Source organism: Peromyscus leucopus, chromosome 18, assembly GCF_004664715.2.
Source record: "Peromyscus leucopus breed LL Stock chromosome 18, UCI_PerLeu_2.1, whole genome shotgun sequence".
Lineage (NCBI taxonomy): Eukaryota > Metazoa > Chordata > Mammalia > Rodentia > Cricetidae > Peromyscus > Peromyscus leucopus.
This window is the reverse complement of record NC_051078.1, coordinates 39,354,186-39,380,979: the sequence shown is the minus strand read 5'-3', so window position 1 is coordinate 39,380,979 and position 26,794 is coordinate 39,354,186. Positions and strand designations below refer to the sequence as shown.

Below are 26,794 nucleotides of genomic sequence, written 5' to 3'. Positions count from 1 at the left end.
CTAAGCCTCGAGGGGATGGATTTGATGGAGACATCCTTTTAGGGCTCTAAAGTTCCCTTGTTCTCTGCACATTGTCTGGCTGTGGCTCTCTGTATTTGTTCACATGTACTTCAGGAGGAAGCTTCTATGATGATGGCCAAACAAGGCATGGATCTATGATTATAGCAGAATGTTGTTAGGAGACATTTTATTGCTGTGCCTCTTTAGCCAACAGTAGTATTTGGTTTCCCCCTAGAATCCTGGCCTATTTAGTCTCAGCTTCTTGCCCACACAACCAGCATTTGATATGGGCTCCATCTTACAGAGTGGGCCTTAACTCAGATCAGATATTGGGTGGTTTCTCCCACACGTTTTGTGCCACTATTGCATATCTTGGAGGCAGGTCACTCTTGTAGATAGAAGGGTTAATAGCTGGGCTGGTGTTTACATTTTTCCTTTGGTAGAATGCAGAGTACCTTCTGGTACCATGGATACTAGTCCTTAGTGGTGAGGGCTTTAGGCAGGCACCGGTTCTGCTTCTCCATGTTCAGTGAGTTGTGTGGGTGTTGTCTTCAGTAATAGGGCCTTACCATCAATAGCCTTGGCAATAACTTGGCTTGTTTGGGGATTACCCTGGAGCCTCTTTGGCCAACAACTCAATTATTCCTGGGACCAGAAGCTTCATTTGGTGACCAGAGATGTCCACTTGGAGCTCTGTCTCCTCCATTATTTCGCGATTTTATTTAGAGCATCTTCATATATCTATATAGGAAGCTTCTACTGTATTAGGTTTCCATATGATTCTTCAAATGGCCCGTAGTTTTGCTGTCTCTCCCTCTATTCCCTTCTTCAGTCCCTCTTACCTCCCCCTCCCAGTTTGTTTTTCCCACTACAGTCTCTCTTTCTTCCCATCCATTCATAACTATATATTCTACTTCCCCTTCCTAGGGAGGTCCACACCCCTAGTCCTTTACTCTCTACCTGACCTCTGTGGTTATACAGATTGTAGCTTGCTTATCAATGACTTAACAGGTAACTTCCATGTATAAAAATATATATATAATATTTGCTCTTCTGGGTCTGAGTTATTTCACTCAGGATGGTTTTTTTCCTACCTCCATACATTAGATTAATGTTTTAGACTTTGCAAGATAGAGGGTCTGGTCTTCAGAGTGAGAAAGTTGGTGTGATAAACACCTCTTACTGGTTATTTAATAAATATGTATTTAAGAAACTGTGGGTTGATATGTACCAAATTATAGAAATTTTCATTGGCAAAATGTTCCCAGAGTTATCATCATATAATAAAAGCATTAAAATAGGCATATTTTGTTTAAAGTACAGTACATAAGCCTAGTTCTTTTTATCTCTTGCTGTTTACAAGGTTATGTATAAGACAAGAGGTCTTGTAATCTTGCAATCAAGAAAGGTCTTCAGTCTGGGATTCAGGATTAAACTCTTTTTTTTTTTTTTCCCCACTTGCCAGTTTTGGGTTTTACTCGAGTTCTCTCTGCCTTGGTTTTCTTGTTTATAAAGTAAGAGAAAATAGTGTTTGCCTTAAGGGCTGTTTTGTGAATAAGAATAATTAACACAAAACGGTCCCATGATGTTACAAGCCACATAGCAAGTTTTCAGAATAATGTGAGACAATAACTAATTCATTAAGAGACTGCTTAATTGTACTATTTTCTAGCTATTGGCAATTGATAAAGGGAAAGCTAAAATGTGGGTGTAGGAAAATCAATTTCATTTATAATGGGAAGAAAAGAACATTTTTAACTTTACAATTGAGTATCTTTACTAACTCTAATAATGGCGATCCATCAGTATTGGACTGAACACTGCATTCTGAAGACCTTTACAAAGTTTAATTTTTAAATTGTAAAAAGTCTTAAAGAATATTCTTATGAATTCTGTAAGAATTTCATACAGTGTATTTTGTTCATACTCATCCCCATCTCCTGCCATATCTACTCCCTTCCCTATATACCCAACTTCTTTAAAAACAAAACAAAAACAAAAAAACACAGAGTCCCATTGGTGCTACTCATATACTCTTGGACGTGGGCATCCACAGGTACCACATGTTTAAAGAAAATGAATTTCCCAGCAGCTCTTCTTTTAGGGGTGGGACTTAATGCCTACCTCCTTGCTCCATGCTTGGATTGTGTTTGACTTGGGCTTTCACAGGGCGTATACTGTCGCAGTGGTATGTACAACTGCCCCGCTGTGTCTGGAAAATGATTTCCTTGTTAATCATCCATTGCCCATGGTCCCCGAGTCTTGGGAAGATGGTGTATTACAGGAAAACCATTTAGAGCTGAGCACTCTGCCATTCTTATTCTCTTCATCTTAATAACGCGTGGGTCCCTGTGTTGATTACCATCTACTGCAAAAAGAAGCCTCTCTGCTGATGTCTGAGAGATGCACTAATCTATAGGTAAAATAATAAACCATTGGTAATTAGTTAAATCCTATGTCCACTTAAAAGAATGGTCGGTTCTTCCCTAGGACCTATGATCTGTCTAGCCACAGGTTCCTAGTTCTGATCATGGTGCCAAGTGTGAGTTCCATCTTGTGGATGAGGCCGTTAAACACAAGCAGAAAGCACTTGGTTACGCCCGTTACCTTCATGCCAATATTGCACCGGTGGGTATATCTTATCAAGCAGGTTGTTATTGTAGCTCGCAGTATTCATAGCTGGGTTAAATTCAGGATCAGTTTTCTTCTCTGGCAGCATGCATAGCACCATATAGCACTATAAAAGCTAGCACTGGCATTGAAGCCTCTAGTATCCCCGACTCTACCCTGCCATCCCACTCCACACTCCATTTTATCCTTTCTGTTCCATAATTCATCTTTCCCCTTTTATGCCACTCTATTCTATCTCCCCTCTCTTAAAAGTCCCCCCCCCCCAGGATCCCTTACCAATGTCTGTGGGTGTTTCAAACAAAACACAAATATCTAAAGATTCAAAGATAGCATCTATAAATGAGAGCAAAAATGTAATGTTTGGTTGTCTGGGTCTGGATTTTATTTCACTCAGGCTGAATGTTTCCAGCTCTATTCAATTACCTGAAAATTTAATAATTTCATTTTTAGCATCTAAATAATATTCCATTATGTAAACATATCGCAGCTACATTATTCATTCATCCATCAATGAGCATCTAGGATGTTTCCATTTCCTGATTATTGTAAATAAAGCAGCAATGAACATGGATAAGCAAATATTTCTCTAGTGGAATATAGAGTCCTTTGGGTATATTCCCAAGAATGAAACAACCAGAATGTGTGTGGTAGATCTGTATCTAACTTTTTGAGGAACCTCCCCCAGTGACTTACACAGTGGCTGCCTCAGTTTACACTTCCACTAACAGTGATTAAGTGTTCCCCTTTCCTCACATCCATACCAGCATTTGTTGTTATTTTTTAAATTTATACATACGTGTTTTTAACATTCAGCCCCCTGAGCATTCAGCAGGGCCTTTGGTAATAGACTTTTTCTTTCATTCCTGAAAAGCTTCTTCCATCATTTCCTTGATCTTCTTATCTATATTCTCTTTCTAATGATTAGAAAACTCTCCTTGTTACAGTTTGGGGCCTTTTAAAAATGTCCCTATTTTTCTTAATTTCTAATTTCTTTTTTATTCTATCTGTTATGGAATTTAATCAGATTTATTTTCTAGTTCTTCCACTGAAGTACATGTTTGTACTTATATGTGCATGCATATACATGTATGTGTTTACTTATGTATGAATGCATGTACTCGATGGTATTATTCTATTCTTATTTCATGGGTATCTTCTACCTCCCTGAGGAAAATGTAATAAAAATGGTTTGTTTTATTATTAGCTTTCTTCAAATATATGACAACCCTTGTTTGCATGTAACTGAAACATTAAGAAACGTTTTACTATTGGACAGTTGCGGGGGGGGGTCGGCTTCATGATATTGACAACAACATCGACTTTACCATTTCCTTATTATTTGTCATAGATTATCATTCTCAGGAAGGTTGTTTGTCCCTTCTCTGTACCAATTACTCAGTAGCACAGGCTAGGTAACCTTTAAAGAAAAGAGGTTTATATTGGCTCATTTTTGTGGTATAAGATTGAGATACCAAATCTGGTGATGGTCGTCTTGCTGGCAGAGTCCTGAGGCAGAACAACACACATGTCAAGAGACAGGCAGCATGTATGTGTCTCCTTTTGCTTCCATCTCTTCTTGAAAATCTACCAGTGTTCAGTCAGAGGTCTCCACCCTAACGAACCTGTCCATTCACCTTTCCAAGCCCCCACCTCCAGACTCTGTGTCTGGATAAAATTTCAACCCTCCTAATACTTCTCAGTGGGCATGGAACTACAACACGAGTTTGGGAGGCGATAAACCATATCCAGACCATGCCAAAATTAGTGTCTATGGCGGTGCATTTCTTGTCCTCTACCTATGAAATATAAGTCTAGCTATCATAGATGATGAGGCACTTCTGGGAAGCAGTGTGTCAGCTGTGAGTCTTCCTTTACCACAAACACGTTAACTTGGGGTTCTTGTGGAGAAGTTAGACTTGAGGTGTGGTCCTTCAGACACTGAGTTTAGAACCTTTTTCAACACCGTTCACTCATAGCTTCAGGAGCTGTCAGTCTCCCAACTATTCAACAGTGCAACCGCTTTCCTTCCAAGTTCGTGTTTGTTAGCTAATGCCTCCCTGTCTCTTACTCAAGTCGCCTGTCATTGTCCACATGTGTTCTTGGTACTGCTCCTCCGCTTCTGCTTATCTTGTTGCCTTTGTCTCATAGTTGATGAGTTTTTATAAACCTGTTACAGTCACTTTAGTGAGATTTGGGAGGTAGCAAGAGTGAGTGTGTACAGTCGGCATGTAACCTACTTGTAAAATTTTAAAGGTATTATTTATCCCTGTCATATGTATCATAAATACTTTGTGGGGTTTGCTTTTGGCAGCCTCCATAAAGCATTTCTTACAGTAATTCCTATTCCATTCAAATATTTCATATCAGCCTTCTCATTGTATTCTATGGATAAACTAATTCTTGACAAACCATAAGATTTTTCTCATTTGTTGCTGTTCACATATTTTCTTGGGTCATTCTCATGTCCTGTTCCCCATTACAAACTTCATTCATTTATGTCTTTCTCACTGACGTTCTTCACTTTCAAACTCAAATTAAATTATTTTATTTTTGGCCTAGTACAGCCAAAATGTAAGGTGGTAAGAAGGCTGAAAGTCAGCCGGCTTACTAAGATACACAAGTGAGTCAGTCATGTGATTGATTGATGTTATGATATATAAATAACATTGATATAATATATTGGTATAATATAAATTTGATTTCAGAGAACTTCATCTACAATAAATTTGTCACCAGGAGAAGTGGAAGAAGAAGAGGAAGATCCAAACACTTGTGGGCCCACAGGACTTTGGGAAGCATTAACTCCTTGTAACGGATGTAGGAACCTTGGCTTTCCTATGCTTGCTCAGGTAAAGGTTTGCTTTTATTAAGGTAAAACAAAGCTGTAAGATGGTTGCATATTTATTTGATTCCATGTTTTCCCTTCAGAAATGTACTTAGTTAGCTTATTGTGTGCAGCAGTGCAGCATATAGTGAATTTATACAATTTTTATGTTTTTAAAATTTTGTTTATAATGCTGAAAGTTTTTTCTTCTTACACACTTTTAATGTTTAATTCATAAATATGTCATCTAAAAGAACAATATTTTTAGCAAATAGTAAGATGTGATGTAAAGCTATAGTTAGAGGAAGCTATATTAAGGTTGTTTAAAAGCATCGATAATGATGATATATAATTTCTTACCACAATGGAAGCATTATGGAATAATATGAATATATCCCATATCTCATTGGGAAGTTTTTAAAGTGAGAACAAAGCACGGAAATGCTGATTATACATTCATAAACATTTCACTATTTATTATGGGCCCTAATTTTCAGAAATTAAATAATAGAGTTAAGAAGTTTAGAACTGAAAAATATTTCTTTATGAGATGAGATAAGCTTCATACAGATGAAGATAATGTTACAGTAAGATTGACTATGTTGAAATGGTTAGAAAAGTAATCTAAGACAGATAAGAATCATTTTGTCTAGAAATGTGTATCACGGATATAATATTTATGTTCTGCATTGTGTCTAGAAACCATCATTTTTCTCATGGTTATATCACAGAAAGTTTGACCATAGTCTTCTAATTTCCAATAAGAATTGCTGTGGAAAGCTAAGTGGGAGATTCAACTTGATATGTAGTATTTAAAATTTTCTCTGTAGGACTTTTGTAGTATCTGTTATTAAGAAATAATGGACTGTGAGTTTCTGTGAAGGTGGAAGATCAGTTCTTTGATGTTCAGAATCTGTGGATCATAGAAGTTCTTGTCGTAGTCAGAACAGTGATGAACCAGTAGATTGTCTTCACTTAAGGTCTTCTTGCACAGCATAAAAATCTATACTGTGGGTATTTACCTAGGTGAAGAGGAAGGGAGAAAGCATAGATTTTTGTTTTATGGATATCCTAATCTGATTAACAGTTTCATGATAATGAACATCTTTGCCCATTTTTAATAAAGTTCAAGTCTTTGTAAAAGTATGTTTTTAAACTATTTGTGTTATATTCTTTAAAAGTTGGGCTCTTAGAACAAAATAAAGTATAAAAGCCATTCCTAAAACACTCTACCACTTAAATCCTTAATGCTGTGACTATATGTGGTTTCCCAACACTTCACTAATGACTGCTCTATGTATGTTTTAGTTATTTTTTAAGTATTGGCAGTAACTTTCTTCTGATTATAATGTTTAAATGCTGGGTTTTTCTTTGACTCTTTGTGAAGACCAGCATTGCTTCAATAAATGTCTTAGATGTTCTAGATATTAATATTTCAGTAGTTACATTTATCACAAAGTGTTTCTAATCTTCAGCTTTTTTGTCGTCTTAATTTGTATGTGTGCACAAGTATATTGTGTAGCTTTTTAATATAAAGTTCATTAAACTTTTCAAAGCTTTAATTTATTGCTTTTAGAATTACTTTTATCTTCAATTACAAATACTACTCTATATTGGATTTCACTTGTTAATACCTAGTTTTCCTTAGCTGTCCTGTGAATAATAACACATTCTTATTATATTTCATCCTATGTTTTGGATTTACATCTAAAATCTTATTTATTTCTGCTTTCCTACTATGTAAAATGCATGACTTAGTGTTCCTATTATTACTCCATGTTATTATATTAAAACTATTACCTGATTTGATTGTTTGCTTTTTAACTTTTATATTTTATAATTAATATGCCAAGTTTAAAAAGTGTTCTTGTTTGATTTTAATTGCTTCAATATTAAATACACAAATTTACTTGTGATGCAGTATTTTTTAAATTGGATTTAATCTAGCAAACCAGAAATGGGACTCTTACTAAAGCTCATCACATATAAGTCTTGGGAATATATGTTGTGTGTCTGGATACTATTATTCATAGGCTCACTTTCACAAGTGTGCATGCACATATAAATGAGCCATATATATGTTTATAGGTTTTTATTTCAAAAAGCATGTGAAGGATTTTTACAATTTTACAGTTAAAATACAAACATATATTTTATTTTATCTTATTATTTTTTTCTTTATTAAGAAATTTTCTACTCACTCTATATACCACCCACAGATCCCATCCCCTCCCTCCTCCCATCTCCCAGCCTTCCCTCCCAAGCCAACCCACATCCCCACATCCCCCAAATCAAGGTCTCCCATGTGGAGTCAGCAGAGCCCAGCACACTGAGCCTAGGCAGATCCAAGCCCCTTCCTACTGCACCAAGGCTGTGGAAGGTGCCACACCACAGGCACCAGATTCCCAGAAGCCTGCCCATGCGCCAGGGACAGATCCTGATCCCCTGCCTGAGTGTTCCCCAAATAGTTCAAGCCAAACAGCCGTCTTCCATATCCAGAGGGCCTAGTCCAGTCCCGTGGGGGCTCCACAGCCACCAGTCCACAGCTCATGGGCCTCCAATAGTGTGGCCGGTCATCTCTGCACTTCTTCCCATCACAAACATGTATTTTAAATTATACTTATTATTAGTGTGTGTGGATGTATGCACCATGGTGCATGCGTGGAGGTTGAAGGACGACCTTGAGGCATTGGTTCTCTCCTCCTATCTTTATATAGATTCCAGGATAGAGCTCAGGCTGCCAGGCTCGCTCACACGGCAGGCACTTTACCTGCTAAGCCATCTTGCTGGTCCTGTGTGTGCTTTATGTATTTTATAACTTGCATCATCTTCAGGCTGCAACTTGTTTTTTTCATTATAGTGGATTTTCTGAGCATATGATTCAGCCATCCAGAAATAACATATTTTAAATCTTTAAAAATTATTTTCCTTTAATTTATTCAGTATTTCTTAGCTTTTTTTTAAAGACTTATTTCAGAACTTTAAGGAAACTTTGTGGCTTACGCTAAGATTGTGATGAGCAGCTGGGTCTCTGCTTAGAAGCAGAAAGAGAGAAAGCTTATCACCAAAGGGATATAACTCTGAAAAGACACTGAGTCAGGAAGCCAGTGTTTCTGTTCTAGGGAAGCCTTAGAAAAGACTGCACAGGGATCTTGATAGCCATCTGCTCAGTGATTATCCAGGGCCCACTCAGTAGTGAGCTCAGGGTCCCTACCTGCAGGGAGCTGACAGTATGATTGCTTTCCAACTTTTTAGAGCATCATCAGCATCAAATGAAAGGTACTGAAATGAAATAACATGCCGACGTACCATTTGAAACAGTTTTTACTTTAAAAATATCAAGGTGTTTAATTTCTTTTCATTTTAGGTGCTTTGCCCAAAGTAACCTATGATTAGATATACTTTCTCAATAATATAACCTTAGAATTTTTTAAAACTTAAGTGCCCAACCCACAAAATACTTTTTTTTCATATTTAGAAGCTGTTTTTTTCACATTTCTAGCATAATTTGGGAACCATTAAAGTCAGTATGTACATATCAAGCTTAATGAATAGCTATTTCCTTATAGTCTGTTATGGGTTCCTTTGTGGTTGGTGCCATTAATATGGCACTTTATATATTTTACATGCCCAGATGTGTGAATACTATATTCATTGTATAGAACAACTTGTTCTATATTTCATATTACTACTACTTAATTTAATTGAATGTAAGTAACATGTATCAAATATAATTTATGTTTAAAGCATAAAATTCAGCTTCCAAAGCATGAATATTATGGAAAGAATATAGATTCACCTAGTATCCATGTTAAACATACATCTAATCCTAAAATGTTTTTATGCTCAAGGAATATTTTGACTTGTAAAATGAGAATATAGACCTAATTCTCAGTTTGGGTCCAGGCTTTTTTTTTTTTTTTTTTTTTTTTTTCCGAGACAGGGTTTCTCTGTGTAGTTTTGTGCCCTTCCTAGAACTCACTTTGTAGACCAGGCTGGCCTCGAACTCACAGACATCCGCCTGCCTCTGCCTCCCGAGTGCTGGGATTAAAGGCGTGCGCCACCACTGCCCGGCGGGTCCAGGTTTTGAACTGACTTAATATCTTAGAATTTAGTTTTCTTTCCTCCAATTAAAAAAACGGAATAAACAGACTAAATGATAGACACTTTCAAGTTCATGCCTGAGAGCGGATTATACAGTGTTTTATCTTTTCATTGTGACTGGACTAACATCTCTGCAAACAGTTCCTCTTTAACTCATGAAGGGTTAGAATCCTAAACCACATCAGGTGATTAAAGTTCTTAGAAGGTACTGAGAGTTAGTGTCACCAGAGGCTTTATATAAAACAAATAAGATAAGTTGGGCAGTGAATTAGAAGGGAAGCCACAGAAGTCCTTTCTGAAAATGATGACCACATTCAAACCTGTTTCTCAACCGTGATAACAGTGATTAATACCTTGTTTACACTGTGTACTATGTGCTAGACATTTCACAGACATCATTTTTATTGTGAAATGCTAGAAATCTCCTTTACATTATGCTTTCCAAACAATGGCTCATTTGGCCTTGAGCCTTTTCAAATATAATGCCTGTCCAGAAGTAGGGGTAGGGTGCTCAGCATTCAGGGCTTTCCTGGACCTTTATATTCTCCCCAAAGCAGCATGGTTTCATCTTCTGTACAAAGACTTCTGCTGGGTGCTTGGTCTCTTCCTCAAACGTAGGTATTCAGGGTATCATTGGCCATGGTGCCTGTGAGGCTTCCTTGGTGGCTTCAGGAGCATAAACAAGGTTTTCCTAGTGAAACATTATATATGAAGAAGGACGCGGTGTAGGATAAAAATGGGTAGCCAGGAGCAATAAGCATCACTAGAGCTTTTTGTGGATTCTTATCTGTACAGACTTCAAGGGAAACAGCTTGGCTAGTTCGAAGATGTTTGTATGCTTATTTCTTTCCAGTGTTGCATGGCCATACCTGGCCAAGTCCTCACAGACAGCAGCTGCATTGGCTAGCAGCATATTATCAGATAGTTTGAAACTGGGGCTGGTATGATCAATGCCTGTAGTGCCTACAGTCACCGTTCAGGCAGGGTTGTACTCGTGAATCACTGTGCCTCTTTTGCTCTTCTAGATGAAGTCACTCTAACATCAGTGTGTACTTGAAGATGGCAGTTCCTCTCTCTACTGTTCCTGTTGTAATTCTATGCAGAGCATAACACATGCTCACGGCAGGGCTGCTCTGGGGTGTTTCATTTGGTAATAGACTGGCTGTTGGTGGCTTTGATCAAGACAATTCTAAGAGCCTATGCCACACTTTTCTAAACATATTTCCAGGGCATCCTGCTTCTCTGGCCTCTCTGGCAAGTGGAGAGTTGGTTGACTTCTTCTACAGCTTTTTTTTTTTTTGTCTCTGGGTGACTGAGGACCTTCTGGAAACTTTTTAGCAAATGCTCAGTTATGCATACAATCAGGCCCTTGGGTCCAGGCAAAGCTCTGCCCAATAGGTAAGAAACGGGGGCACAGAGGTGTCAGGCCATTGTAGAGATGACACTCCTCTTGTTGGTCGGTTGTGCAGATGTGAGTCCTCAAATGGGAGAACCAATGTTGGAACCTAAAATCCTGACTCCCAAGAGCTCTGCACTCTGATTCCAAAATTTCAGCTGCCGATCATATGCTTTTCCTCTCTCCTCTGACACTTTGCATCCATTTCCTCCCAAACAAACTATACAAATCCTGCTTTTATCCCTATCAGTTGCGATCTGTACTTGTCATATACTATGTGACTATGTTACCCAGTGGCCTCTCCTTTGGCTAGGGACATTGTCTTTTTACATCCAATCATACAGTTCACTGTGGCCTGCCCCACCTCACCATGTATTCATAACCTAACAAACTCACCTCAGTATATCTATCTGAATGTCTTAATACAGACTGCACACAGGTGAGCTATTAAGGCATAGCTATTCCATTGGAATAAAATGTATGCTATACATATTTCTTTATCCAGCACTTTTAGTCATGGGCATTTACCTTAGAGACAATTGGAGAATTTGGTGGACAGAGTACCAGAGGTTCATCAGTGTAATGGGATAGTCCTAGATTTTCATGATAAACAAGATTCGTATCCTCAACAGGCAATTAGTTAATTAAATTTGGAATACTCTATTATGGAGTGTCTGCAGCCATAGAAATGATTATGTAGCTCCCTATTGATTGACAACTTTTCTTTAAAAATAAAAACAAACGTATGTCAAACTAGTAATACAAATATGATCAAATTTATACAGAATCCCCCACATCTGTGTTTGGATAAGCACTTGTGTTCAGTGGGCTGCTTATCTTGCAGGGATGTGGTTTTGATTTTCATCTTGATAGTTTCTATTTTTATTTAAAAAAAGTAGTCCTGGGAAAAATAAAGCTTCAATTATTAGCAATGTGTTTTCTTACAGCCAATACATTTTCTGTTTCGACTTGTCACCAAACTGGTAATATTTTAAGGATTTTATCTAGACACCTGTGGCCTGACTACATAGTGAAAATGGAGTTGACTATCATATCTGTCCTCAGCTGTTCACCAACTGTGAGGTTCTTTTTAAACATTCTGAGGAACCTTGCCGGCTATTGTAGATATTATCAATTAAATAACCGTCATATTTCTATTGACATGGTAGTCTTCATTATAGCATACCATGCACACCAATAACCATTATTATTGAAACCTTGTTTCTATAGGTGGACGCAAACATGATTTTTCCACGTTGAAAATATATGGTTATTTCTGATCATATGGGTACTTTTCTTCTAATTAGTGGGGACTTATTCACATAGGAACAGTTATCCTGGACTTTCCAAAGCCCTTTTATTCTAATTTCCACTTGAATTCTATGTTATTTACTATATATTGAACAAGAACAACAAGACTGATAGACATTTAATAAATTGACATCTTAAAACATCAGAGCGCCTTTTTTTCTTTACAGGAATAACTAGATAATAGCATTGGGTGTTGGCTAATTTATAGTCTTAAAATATTATAGAAATACTGATCCTCTTGAAATAACTTCTATCATGCACAAATGTAAAGATATTTATCTTTGGGTTTGTGAGAGGACTGAGTTTTCTCATCTGGAGGGAAACAAAAGCACATCACTTGTAGACCTAATACATGCACAGATTTTATAAACCAATAATTTGACCAAAGACCATACATCTTCTTTCACTTGACCTAATAACCATCATGTACAGTGCCCTGACAAATGTGTCTCTGTTTTTATGAATCTGATTAAGTTCCTGAAATTCCTGAAGTTGTTAGAAAACTACCCTGCTAGCATTTATGTCCATGTTTGAGAAACTCAGATGACTGAGTAAAAATCTGTTCGAACCTGCTTAGAGTAAGAATCATTTCATGTGAAGGAGGAGGCTGTCTCTCTTGCACGTGCAGCAGATTTTCATGTGCCTATCCACTAGATAGTCCCCAAATTATGCTCTCCTCTACATTAGAATTCATGTCACTGGGTTAATCATTTAACTTCTTTGAGTTTTATATTTTTTTTACATCTTTAAAATTGAGATGATCCTTTAGATACCAGCTCAGAATAGTTATAGTTTTGCCATAGAGGTTTGACTTTTATCCCTCCTGTAATAAAACTATAATACGATGAGACCTTCTGAATAATAATCAAGAGTCAAGGTACTATTCAAGCAATAGCCTTGGAAATTGTGTAGTTCAGTAATGTAATAATATAATCCTGTTCTGTTTCTGAACTCTTTTTACTAAAATTTTTAATAGACTCAATAATTAACAGTGGAAATGACCAGATGTTACTTTTATATGATGGGTAGGATATGGAGGCAGTACTTAAATTAACTTGACTTGATTATGTGACTTAACCATTAACATCGACCCACTAATAATAAACATGGCTGGCAGAATAATTTTTACCAAAGATGTCCCTTTCCTACTTTCCACAACATGTGCATTACGTCACTTATGTGGCAAAGGTATTTGCAGATGGCAAACTTAAGGATCTTGAATGGAGGTTCAGTGTAATCTTAGTGGTGTCCATAGAGGAAGGCAGGGGGACCAACGACAGAAGATCTGATGTTGGGAGAAGTCACAGTGGTGCAGTCATGACTGAGTAAGGGCAACCTCTAGACATTAGAAAAGCAGAGAGTGGGTTATCTTGTCAGTCACCTAGAATGAATTCACCCTGCCAACACCACGAAATCAGTGCAGTGAGAAACAACACCACGAAATCAGTGCAGTGAGAACTATTAGACTCTTGATTTGGAGAACTGTTAAGAGAATACATTAACATTTTGTTAATCTGCTAGGTGTGTGATTATTCCCCCGCCCATCAGGATGGCTTTGACCGAACATTAGGTGAAGTTCTAGAAGAATTTGCAGAAGCATGTTCCAGCCTAGGTTCTCTAGAACAAAAATAGGTCAGTATCAAACACTCTGCTGGTTAGGATGCGTAAAGTGGTATAGTGGAGGAAATCTGTATTTCTTAGAGAATACCTAAATTGTTATAAGTAGAATGCTTGTAGAAACAAGAATGTGAAAGGTTTTAGAGGTTAGCATTCAGAAGAAACCAATGAAAACTTTAGAGGAGATGTACCTTACAGAATATAGGAATCACCACTGACAGGATGTTGGTTGACATGCAAATGTTAAAGGTATTATTGTAAGTTCTTGGAAGTAATGAAAAGTACATCATCAAAAACGGAAGGGAGAGAGATACTTTCGATGCTATAGCAGAGAGTATAGGAGGATGGTGTTTTACAGGTGACTGGTAAATGATGAACTTGGCTCATTAGCTGGGTAGAATGCTAGACAGTGTTGAAGGTATGGCCTGCTTTCTTTGTTCTGCCCACAGTGAATGTAAAAGATAAGAGATAAACTTTTAACTAAAAAGGGACTCGGCATTTATGACTACAGTAAGCTTAAGCCCTCCAGACTCAAAAAGATGCTAATATTTAGAGATTCATTGTCAAGAAAGGATATGATATAGAGAGGGCCAAAGATGTGCCTAGATAATTTTCTTCGACTGCCTCAGTAAGATTAAAAACAACACTGAGGCTTTGAATCACACAGCTCTCCGAAGAGATTAGACCTATCATCTGTGTCTCACATCTCTCCCCATAACCCAGAGAGGAGACCATCAGGAAATGTGTGTGGTGTACATAGAATCACAAAGCTTCTGAGAAGGTTGTAACAACAGAAATACTCACATCTAGTATCTAAAGGGAAAGACAGAGGGCAAAGAGAGATAAAGCGTATGGATCCCCAAACTTCTACAGACACGAAACAGGCTTACAAAGCTTCTCAGGTTCAAACATGCACCAACCTTTATGAAACAGGGAGGGTAGGGTGGGGCTGGATGCTAAAGGATTCTCCAGAGGTTGTGAACTTAGTGGCCTTTGTCTGTTTGGATTTGTAAACTGCTTTGGCCATCAGCCTCCCCTTGGCCTTCTGTTTCTTCCTCTAAAGGGAACGAATACAGATGTATGTAATATTCTGTTATTCATATTTACGTGTATATAGGTGTGTCTGTACACATGTGTGCCGGGTGTGTGTGTTACCTGCACAGGCCAGAAGAGGACACCAGATCTCCTGGAGTTGGAGTTGCAGGTGGTTGTGAGCCATCGTGGGTGCTGGGAACTGGACTCTGTCCTTCAGCAGAGCAGTAAGTGCTCACACCTCCAAGCCACTCTTCAGCTCCGTGCTGTTTAATCACACGGGTAATTCTCCCTTGATCTGCACTCTGGCTGTTTTATTGCTCAGCTGTTGCGCATCTGCTGCTAGATCCCGCCCTTTGCTTTTAGGAGACATGGTCTTTCTCTGTAGCCAGTCCAAGCTTTGAAGTCTTGGTCCTTCTGCTTCAGCTTCTGGAGTGTGGGGCTTCCAGGTGTTCACCACACCTGGGTTCTGTTTTCATTTTAAGAAGTGGTTTGGTTTCCTGAACTACAGAAGCACCCTTCCTTTTTATTTTATTTTATTAATTAATTAATTAATTAATTTTTTGAGACAGGGTTTCTCAGTGTAGCTTTGTGCCTTTCCTGGATCTCGCTCTGTAGACCAGGCTGGCCTCGAACTCACAAAGATCCACCTGCCTCTGCCTCCCAAACGGGAATAACACAACATAATGAAAAGAAGTTAGAAAGATCTAGGCTTTGACCTTAGCTTTGTAACTTACTAGGTATGTGCTATCTTTTTTCAGTCATATAACCTGTCTTTTGCTTTTTAGTTATCTTCAAAAGAGAGACTTTATACTTATTTGAAAGGTTGATATGAAAGTTAGAGAATGTGTTTAAACCACACGTAATAAGACCCGGCCCATAGTAGGGCTTCAACAAATGGTAGCTATGTTGCTGTTATTATTTTGCTCCCTTTGAATGTGTATACCAATATGCCTTTTAAGAATTCACCCCATCTTATTCCACTGTCTCCAGAAACAAAAACATATTCCTCAAACTCCTGGCTTTCCCTTGTATAAGCTGTGGGACCTCAGTGTTCAATCACTTTAAATCTTAGTTTCATCCTTTGTAAAATTGGAAGAATACTAGTTGTAATGCATACAGCTCAGAAGGAAAGGTATCCTGGCAGCCGGCAGCCACAAAACCACACCACACAACAACCCTCACACTGAAGATTTCCTGGGAGGGAGAAAACCAGGAGGGTGGCTGCCTCTGCTTCAGAGAGAAACAGCAGCAAACTGAACAGGATACAGGGTTTATATTGTTTCTTGAGAAGGGGGTGGAACTATTCAGGGTAGAACTTTGCAGAGTGGAGATTGGTGGGATGTCATGTCCAGAGACTGGGCTTTTTACTCTGTAGGGTTGGGGTAGGGTCCAGCAGTTAGGGCAGTTAGAGTATTCTGGGGGTGGAACCTGACAGAAATCCTCAGAGGCGGGGCCTGGCCTGGTCACTCATGTGGCTCAAGAGGCTTACAGTAGCCCTTACATCCTAGAGGAAAAATGAGGAATCAGTGATAAGATTCTGTGTACTATGTGCTTAACATATTGTCCAGAAGTGTCAGATGCCCAGTAAAGCTTAGCAATAGCCACAAAATCACAGTAGAGCATTTCTAGCTGGGATCTGGACAAGATTCTAGAGACCCAGGTCCCAAACCCTTAAGCTGGAAACATGATTGCATGATTTCACAGATACCTTTCAGGTGCTTAAACAGTTCCTTTCTCAGAAACTGAAGCATCCATGAAGGTAGCTGTAGAATCGCGCTGAATTTTAGAAACCACCTTCTAAGTGGGATGTGCAGCCTCTGTAGTCTGTGAGGTGGCAACTTCTTCCACATGTTGGTGAGCCACCAGCCGCTGCCCAGCTACCCATGTTAACAGGCCGAACTCAAATGCTGTTGTCTTCTGAAAGTGCATCTTCATCTTCCTCAGCCAGAGATGGTTTCATTTGCCTTAGTTACAGAATTGGGAAAAGAGCTTCACCGCATCTGGCAGAGGGCTGATCTCCAGAATATATAAAGAACTCAAGAAACTAGACATCAAATACCAAATAATTGAATTTAAAATTGGAGCACAGATCTAAACAGAGAATTCTCAACAGAAGAATCTCAAGTGGCCGAAATACACTGTAATTGATCAACATCCTTAGGAAAATGCAAATCAAAATGACTCTGAGATCCCAACCTTACACCTGTCAGAATGGCTAAGATCAAAAGCACTGGTGGCTCATTGGAAATTCTATTAGAGACGTTTCAAGAGAATTGCTCCCCACTAAGTTTGAGGTGAGGACTAGGCACGGTCACGTGGGGATGGCATTCAGCTACTGAGAGAGAAAAAGTGAAGAGAGAGAGAGGGTGGAATGGGCGAGAAGAGTGAAAGAAAGTGATAAGGCAGAGAAAAAGCAGTGGGCTGCGGGCTGCATTGGGAATTCTTGGCTACACGTGATGCATTGATTTTTCAAACGTGTAGTCAGGATGGGAATACAAGGCGGGGACTCGAGCAATTTGTCAATGTCACTTGACTGGGGAAGGGAAAATTACCAAGCCTTCCACGGCCTTGATGTGCCATTTTTCACTGCAACAGGTGGGCAGATGGCTACCTAGAATATGCTGGAAAAGGTTTTTAGGGATGGATTGTTTTCTGATAACTAAGTTTCTAATTTATTCATAACTTGTTTTGTGTTTTCGTAACATACTGCAGCAAAGAAATCCCTAAGACCCATTTCACTTGTGAATGTAGCTCCCGCACCCTCAAGTCAGATCATTTCGTGTTGCTAGAGAAGGAAATGTATCACCATGTAGTCGATACAACAAGGCAATCAAATACCTTATAGAAGGAATCTAAATGTATTTTAATTGTGATCATAAATGCTCCCGTTGCAACCGTCCCTTGTAGGGCTGAGTAAGAAGTTGCCTGTCATGTCACAGACTAGATCACAGAGCCGAGTGTCTACTTCCCACAAGATTTTTTTTTTGGATGAATCTCCTCAGACTTACCCACTATGGAAACCACATTTTTTTCAGGGTTCTGTTATTTAACACTACCAGTGTATTGCCTTTCTTGTGCTCGTCAGACTCAATTCCTATATCTTCCCTTACTCTCTACTGTCAATGATGAGCAAGATCCCTATATGCCAGTGGTTTTTCAACCTTCGTAACGATGCTACTCTTTAATATAGTTACTCATGTTATGGTGACCTCAACCTTAAAATTATTTTCATTTCTACTTTATAACTGTAATTCTGCTATTGTTATGAATCATAATTTGTTTTCTAGTGGTCTTAGGTGACCCCTGTGAAAGGATCATTCAACTCCACAGGGGTCATGTCCCACAGGTTGAGAAACATTGCTGTATGCTCATCTTTGTGAACATGTTCCTCTTATACGAGCTTTCTTTAAAAATACCTATGTACTTATGTATGTTAATTTACATTGGCTCCACTGTTATCATTAAAGTGGTATGAAAGGGAAACAAATTATGTCTTCAGTGATTTACTCTGTCTTAAAAAAATAAGGTGGAGGGAAATAATGGAAAACACCTGAAGTGAACCTCTAGCCTGAACATGTATATGGATGTACACATCTAACATCTCATATACACTTACATCATCATCATCAACAACAACAAAAAACCACACACACATGTAAAAGTAACCATCTTATTCAATAAGAAACACAGAGCCAATACAGAGATGAAAGCCAAGAGGTCAGAGCAATAGCTAAGAGCTAAAAATCTTACCTTTCACTGTTGCGGTGGTCCTACCTCTTGGAAAGAGAGCTACTTCCTGAGTCTGTCTTTTTATAGTCTTTCTGTTCTGCCTTCTCATTGGTTGTAAACCCAACCACATGACCTCCTCGTCACTGCCTGTCTGTACAGACCTCCAGGTCTTCTATGGTTGGTGTTGAGATTAAAGGCATGTGTCTCCATGCTGGCTGTATCCTTGAACTCACAGAGATCTACCTAGCTCTGCCTACCAAGAGCTGGGATTAAAGGCGTGCACCACCACCACCCAGCTTTTGCTATGGCTTGCTATTAGCTCTGACCCCCAGGCAAATTTATTTATTACACATACAAATAAAATCACATTTCAGTACAAATAAAATATCACCATACACACACACACACACACACACACACACACACACACACACACACACACATTTTCACTTTGTGAATTCTGGAACACCTGAGAGTGTTGCTGCTAGCTTATGATGGGAAAAGGAAAAATGAGCAATGGAAGAAACATGATGAAAGCTATGAATGTAGTCACTATGGAGTGCCTTGTAGTTTGACATACACCAAGCAGAGATATCCAATAGGAATGATGTCATAGATAAGCTATCTGCAAAAGAAAAGAGAGTATTTAAAAAAGCTGAGAACATCTACAGGTGAATTCTACTTGGTGAGAGGTAGCAGGCACTCTTCACTGAGAATGTCTTCTGTGGTACCCAGAAAATGAGTATGAAGGCAAGTCTTCAATGTAGAAGTGGTTAACATTGGTAGTAAGGCTGCAGAGAAGTTCCTTCCATTCCATGCTGTACAGACTGTTACAGAATATTATTTTAAGCTGTGCTGCTTTTGTTTATGTTGCATTTGTTTAACTCTGTGAAGCTAAAACACCTGATTGGTCTAATAAAGAGCTGAATGGCCAATAGCAAGACAGGAGAAAGAATAGGCGGGTTTGGCAGGCAGAGAGAATAAATAGAAGGAGAAAAACAGGGATTGAGGTCCAAGAAAACAAGGAGAGAGGACACCATGGGCCAGCCACCCAGCTACACAGCCAGATGCCAAGTAAGAAGTAAAGAAAAGATATACAGAAATAGAGAAAGGTAAAAGCCCAGAGGCAAAAGGTAGATGGACTAATTTAAGAAAAGCTGGTTAGAAACAAGCCAAGCTAAGGCCAGGTATTTATAATTATAATAAACCTCCATGTGATTTATTTGGGAGCTGGGTGGCAGGACCCCAAAGAGCCAAAGAGTAAAGAGTAAAAACAACCAACAACAGACACTTATTAAGAACATCTTTGCTGTGCTTCCATCAGAGGTCTCTGTGTTACCCGACACCTGGTCGGTTCATTCCCTGAAGGCTTTCTTTGCCTTCCATGGGCTGTGGGTGAGCTAGATTCCTGAACTCTCTCTAGGACCTGTTTTGCCACCCACAGACACTTAATTGGCACAGCCTAAAGCAGTAGAAGTCACCCATCTTTTAGCGCTGAATACTAAAAGAATAATTGCTTAATTTTTCAGATGAAACCCAGTTTATTCGAAATATATTAGAGAATCACAATGGAGTAAAGAATGTGCTCACACGTGATACAAATGTGGATACAAATAGGGGAAAACCTACCTTTGATCTAATCTTACAAATCTAGTTAAAGCATCCTATTGAAATGAGGTAGTTAAAAAAAAGAACATGGCTTCATGTCTGGCATGTATTCACTGCTAAAGCCATCTCTGAGGCTAGACTTGTTTCTCACTAGCTGTGTGACCTTGGACCAATTCCTTCAGCTCTGTATCCACAGCTGTACTACTTCATGAAGTTGTTAGGGATATAAAATGAGAGAAAATATAGGAAGTGCTTAGAATTGTGCCCAGTGCATGATGGGTTCTGTGTGTGTATGTGTGTGTGTGTGAGGGGTTGTTACTTAAGAAGCCATAGGCCACTTTTCTGTCAGAATGAAATAAAAAGAAAGCTATGCCAATCAGAACACATCATGCCTTCATTGAAGTGATAGCTATCAAATTTAAGATAAGAACTTAGCTCATTTACTCCTCATTTCTGTTTTATTCAAACCTATACATTTTATGAATTTATTTTGGGCTTAAGAAAAGTTGTTCAGAACATACTTCCCAAATCCAACTAAATACTGCTGGCATTTTTTAATTGACAATTTTCCTCTAATCATCTTCTATAAGCCTCCTGAGTGCTAAATCATGAATTCTATAGTATGCTCTTGCCAGTGAAATACATTTAGTATAGATATTCATAAAGTTTAAATGAGAACTACTCACTTATGAAAATTTAAGTACTTAATCATAAGAATAATGGTTTGGTTTGAAAATAAAAAATTCAGCCCCTCATTAGTCTTGTTTTAAATAATAATTTCCTGTGACATATCTTAGTTTTATTCCAAATCACACCAATTTTCCTTATGAACGCTGTCCACCCGTGTAGTACCTCATTGAGGGTTTGGTCTCTAATGTCTTCATCAAGTCACTATTGTTTTTAAATAGGTATTTAAAGTAATCCGATGGACCCCTCATTGCAGTGCAACTGTATGCATTTTAAATGAGGTGGGGGAGTCTGAAGGCTAACCCCAGCTGGCTCAAGCACCCCAGCACCTGCTGTCTTACTTGTCATAGAAGCTTCAAGAAGTCTCAGCGCTTTTAACGCTATAAACTAGGAGGTCCATGCAGAACTCCAGGCAGGTTGGTTATAAGGTCCACACATGCTCAAGATGAGCATTAGCACTGGATGCTGGGAAGCTGTGGCATGGTAGGGGTTGGGGTAGCCTCAGAGAAAAGTGAGAAAGTCCAGAGTGTTGGGGAAAGCACGTTTAGGCTTTGGCCAGTATGGGACAGAACTCTTACCCATAGAAAGAAGGTAAAGGCGAAGTTATGCTTTTCTGAGTCTGGACTTGGTGGTTTAGAGTTCTGACTTGTCTGAATTAGGACTCAGAAGAGCTGGCAGGTGCAGCAGTACTGCATGGTGGAAATGCTGGTAAATACGTGACCCCTTGAAAGGGTAGAATTAGCTCTCCCCTCTCCTTAGCACATCTTCAGGCGAATCGTGGTTGCGGTGGTAAGGATGGACTCATGACCCAGTGATTGATAGGCCCAGCTGGATTAGCTCTATTCTTAAATTTCTTTTTCTGTTTTTAAAAATGTAAGTGTTTTGCCTGCATGTAAGCACACCACGTACATACATGCAGGGCTTGTAGAGGCCAGAGGAGGGTGTCAAGATCCCTAGGAACTGGAGTAATAGCTGGCTGTGTGTCCCCATGTGGGTGCTGGGAACCAAGCCCAGGTCATCCTGGTTAAAAGCAGCCAATGCTGTCTCTGCAGGCCCAGGGTGAGGACTTAAAACTGAGGCGACAATAGTATGTGGTTCCATTTCTGTCACCCGGAAGAAGCAGCTTGCTTTTTAACAAAGCCCAGACACCTCTAGCTTTGCGTATGCTCATTAAAATGGCAATTAAATGATAATTAAGATGCTAAGAAATGGCAAAAGTGATGTTTACATTTCTGGTGCTACCAAGGGACTCAAAGCCCACCTGAGGGAGGGTTCATCCTCAATGACCTCCAAGCCTGCTGTAGAGATGACAGGAGTATTGAAGAGACATCATGACTACTATCTGACATGGTTCCATCAAGTTCTCATGAGCTAAGTCTGACTCAAGCCAAAGATGGAACTCTGAAAAGTGGAGAGAATGTAGAAAAGAAGTGTCTGGTAGAAAGTCATATGAGACTGTAGGCAGGCATTTGAATGTCTTACTAAAGCAATACGTAACTGCATTACATTGGACCAAAAGACTTTGTGCTTGAAAAACAGAATCGATTAAAATAGGATTGAAGATGTAGGTAGAGAGCAGAATTTGAAGGAACATAGAATTCCTTTGGTTTCTCTCAAGTTTTAGTTTCGATTAGATTCGGGGGAAACCTGCTTAGAAGCAATTTTTGACCCAGTTAAGTTTTGAATCCCCTCCTGAGCTAACTGTGTCTTGGAAGGCATGATTGATGTCTCCTGCGGCTAATGGTTGAGGCATTGTTCCTCAGAGCAGGATTCTTTGGCCCAGAACACACATCTATGAATAGTGATGTGATGGTCACAGGAGCACCTACTTGTCAAACCCTCAGGAGCCGCGGTCTCCCTGGAGCTTTCTTGTTCTCCAGTCTTTGCCTGGTGTTTCCCCCTTTCAGTGTTTATTGAATGTCCCCTGTGCGCTCAGAGAGACGATAATCTCTTCTTTCAGCAGCCCTAAATTACTGTGGTTATGCGATGTCGTTTTTTGCAAAAGAAATGATGTAGGTTAGGCAGTGTAGGATGAAAAAGTTCTAAGGACCACTGTCTAGGATAATCTTTTTTTATTTCACATAAAATCCCCCTACAAAGATAAGTGATCTTTTTCTCCTTCAAAGCCTTTTGGATTGGCAGTTCTCCTCAGCATTTATGAGTTCTCTAGCACTGGGACCCTCGTTGTATGTAATCAGACTAATAGAGCACTGGCCACTGTTTTTGCTGAGAAAATTTTAATAAGATAAATTTCTAAATTGGTGTACACAATGTCGAAGGAAAAGTGACTAAGTAGATATGGTCTAGGTGGCTTCTAACTCATCAGCAACCAGGTTGTGGCATCCCAATAATGTAAACATTCTAAAAGGACATCCTTAAAACATGTTAGCATCTGTGAGGGAGGCAGTTGCTAGTATTAACTTGATATCTTCAGCCTATTCATAGTCAACGATCTGAGAATGTAAAGGGACATTTCCATGTTTAGATGCGTATGTGTTAAGTTTCTTCTTTTGTATTCCAAATTTACCTATCATATCATCTATTGGTCTCTCAGTCTGAGGGACACATAGATAATTTCATATCAGCAGATCTAAAGTGAAACATTTCTCTCACCTCTACACTGCCTCTGGTATTTCCTGTTGATGCAACACACACACACACACACACACACACACACACACACACACACACACACACACACACACTGTGGCTCTTACCTCAGGCATTATGAGGTAGTGAGGTAGTTCATTTTCATTCTGGGGCCAAATATGAGTGACCATGGCCTGAAAACACATTCTCAAGTTACCCCCAAAACAATGTTCCACAGTGGAAGTGGTTCCATGAGATCCTGTGAGTTATAGAACAGTTATAGAAAGGCATAAGCCAGAGCACTTTTAAAACACATTAGTGGGACCATCAGGCATGTGGGTTTACAGCAAGGTGTGGGAGTCTCAACTATAGGCCTCAGTGGAATCTGATGGCATTCCCAGGTTTGGGTTGGTGGAAGCAAATGGCTTGTTTGTACATTCCGAGATGATTTGCCTCCTACTCAGCAGGATGGCTCTTAGGTCAGACACTGGGGTGGGCACAGAATGGTTGTTACTGGGGCTGAAGATGGCCTCGGGTGTTTTGGCTTTGGTCTGCAGAAGTGCACCTCTTCACAGCCACTGAACCTTGTGGCTTTTCTTTTTCTTTTTTTTTTTTAATTCTGGGAACTTTGGTTCATATTCCCAACTGCAGTTATCTGTTACTGTCTATCTACTTGTCCCAATGGGAAATTCAGGAGTTTCCCTAAATTCCTCTCTGCACTCACTGTGATCAGCTCTTACTCCCCTTAATTTAGTAGCCATCCTCACACCTTATCTATTCCTCTCTTTATCCCAAAACTTTTGAGAAGCTTAACAACCTCCCGCCTCCTGTAATTTCTCTCCAGTATTAGCTGTGGAAGTAACTTACAAATATCAGTGTCACACTGCAAATCAACACCCTTCAATTTTATCCCTTATTTAGGATCACATCAACACATCTCTTTAACCAATGCAGTGATCATCTCCTGTTTAACCTTAGCACCTTTGGCTGTCTTTCTACCCATCACCCCTTCATGACTCTACTTCTGTAGATGTCGTAGACTCCTCTGTGGCTCACGAGCTAGGCTGAAAAACAGCTCTCTCAGTACCAGGTCCTAATCCTTACAGATGAGATTGCATTGTGTTATCTGGGTGGGCATTCACTGTAGTCATCTGGATCCTCACAAAAGGGAAGCATAGGCAGATTTTTAGATACTCAGGGAAATTCCAAGGTGCTTGGTTTGAAAATTGGAGTGAGAAGTCAGAAGACAACAGATGCTGACATCCATTAGATGCTAAAAGAGTCAAGGAATGAACAGGAGCTGTGGCTTGTTCTGTCTCTCTGATCTACCAGCATGGACCCCGATGACTTGCCTCAGGTTTGATTTTATTAATAAGAACCTTTAAGATTCCTGCTACATCTGGCGCCCAACGTTCGTGTTAGGAATTCATGAAAAAGCTGTTTGCCTGTAGCCTTGTGAGCCCCAGCTCAGGCCCACGTTACACTCAGCCAGTTGTGTTTGCTGAAGGAGACAGAGGCAGGAGGATCCCGAGTTTGAGGCCGGCCTAGGAAGCTTGGGAGAAGCTTTAGCCGGGTCTGAGCCACAAACAGTGGTGGGACCATGGAAGCAGTGGCTACTGCTCCACGTTGCCAGCTCCTTCTCATGGTGTTGGTGACTGTGGTGATGCTGCTACCTGGGATGAAGGGTTTACTGCTGCTGGTTCAGAGAAGAATTGCCAGGACCATCGTGTTACAAGAAAGCATCGGCAAAGGTCAGTTTGGAAAATTTTGGCAAGACATATTTTGGTGGGGAGAAATTGCTGTGAAGATTTCCTGTACTAGGGAAGAATGTTCATGGTTCTGAGAGACAGACATTTATCAGACTGTGATTGCTCCAAACCACAGAGGAGGCAAAAAAAAAAAAAAAAAAAAATTCGCAGGGAACCATGACCATGCCTAACAGTGACTTTGAAATCTTCAAAAATATGATGGGATCCTACAACGATGATTCCACATGGACTATGATAAAGCCTAGGCTGATTAACACTACGGAAAAATCGACTTTGGACTACAAACTGGTCAGGACAATTTCGAGAGGACTAGCTGAGATGATCCAGCCTGACAGACTACTTGAACAAAGACTTGAAACAAGCCCTGAACTTTCCTTTTATGCAAAGACTGGACAAATGATACAGGACTTGACAATTAATCCGAAAATTTTCTTTTCAAGATTCCCTAAAGATATCTTCACCCCTAGAAAGCAAAAAGAAAAAGACAATATAGATATGAGATAGATCATCGAATCTACTCTGAGAAAAAAGATAAAGAAATAATAGGATAAATAGGTAGATCATTGAATCTACACTGAAGAAAAGGGGAAGATATAAAAACGACAAAAGGTAGACTACTGAATGTATTATGAAAGAAAAAAGAATATGGATATGATAAGATAAAAAGGGAGATTATGGAATCTACTTTTAAAAAGGAACTACTTGTTTTAAATAAGATAAGTAATGAAAATTTTATGGTCTGAGTTTATCAGATGTTACTGGACTGGACATTGTTAATATATATAATGGAGTTTTTATCTGAATCTGTCAAATGTTAATGGACTAGACATCATTAATGTAATTTTTGTCTGTATATATTGTATAGACTTATTGGATAGTTTTTCTTGTGTTAGTTATAAGCTTTTTTAATTTTAGACAAAAAGAGAGGAAATGTGGTGGTATTGTGTTCCCCAAAATATTGTGTACTCTAATAAATTTGTCTGGGGTCAGAGAACAGACAGCCACTAGATACAAAGGCTAGAAAATGGTGGCACTCACACCTTTAATCCTAGCATTCCAGAGATAGAAATCCCTCTGGATCTCTGTGAGTTCAAGGCCACATTGGAAACAGCCAGGCATGGTGACTCACGCCTTTAATCCCAGGAATCGAGGCTTTAATCCTAGGGAGTGATGGTAGAAAGCATAAATGTATATAAGGCGTGAGGACCAGAAACTAGAAGCATTTGTCTGGTTAAGAATTTGGCTGGTTAAGCATTGGGCTGGTTAAGCTTTCAGGCTTTGGAGCAACACAGTTCAGCTGGGATTCATTCTGGATGAGGACTCAGAAGCTTCCAGTCTGAGGAAACAGGACCAGCTGAGGAATTGGCGAGGTGAGATAGCTGTGGCTTGTTCTGTCTCTCTGATCTACCAGCATGGACCCCAATAACTCGCCTCGGGTTTGATTTTATTAATAAGAACCTTTAAGATTCCTGCTACAGAATGAACTTCCCCAAA

The 26,794-nt window shown here is 39.4% G+C and overlaps 1 protein-coding gene across 7 annotated transcripts in view; it reads left to right on the top strand.

The window, feature by feature from the left end:
- Anks1b (ankyrin repeat and sterile alpha motif domain containing 1B) overlaps positions 1 to 26,794 on the top strand; it is an 854,565-nt gene that overhangs the window by 77,258 nt on the left and 750,513 nt on the right. For all 7 annotated transcript variants that reach the window (XM_037211910.1, XM_037211909.1, XM_037211906.1 and 4 more), the window contains exon 2: positions 5,337 to 5,480. In XM_037211910.1, the coding sequence (XP_037067805.1) occupies positions 5,469 to 5,480 (12 nt within the window). In that variant the 5' untranslated portion in view covers positions 5,337 to 5,468. The remainder of the gene's footprint in view (positions 1 to 5,336; positions 5,481 to 26,794) is intronic.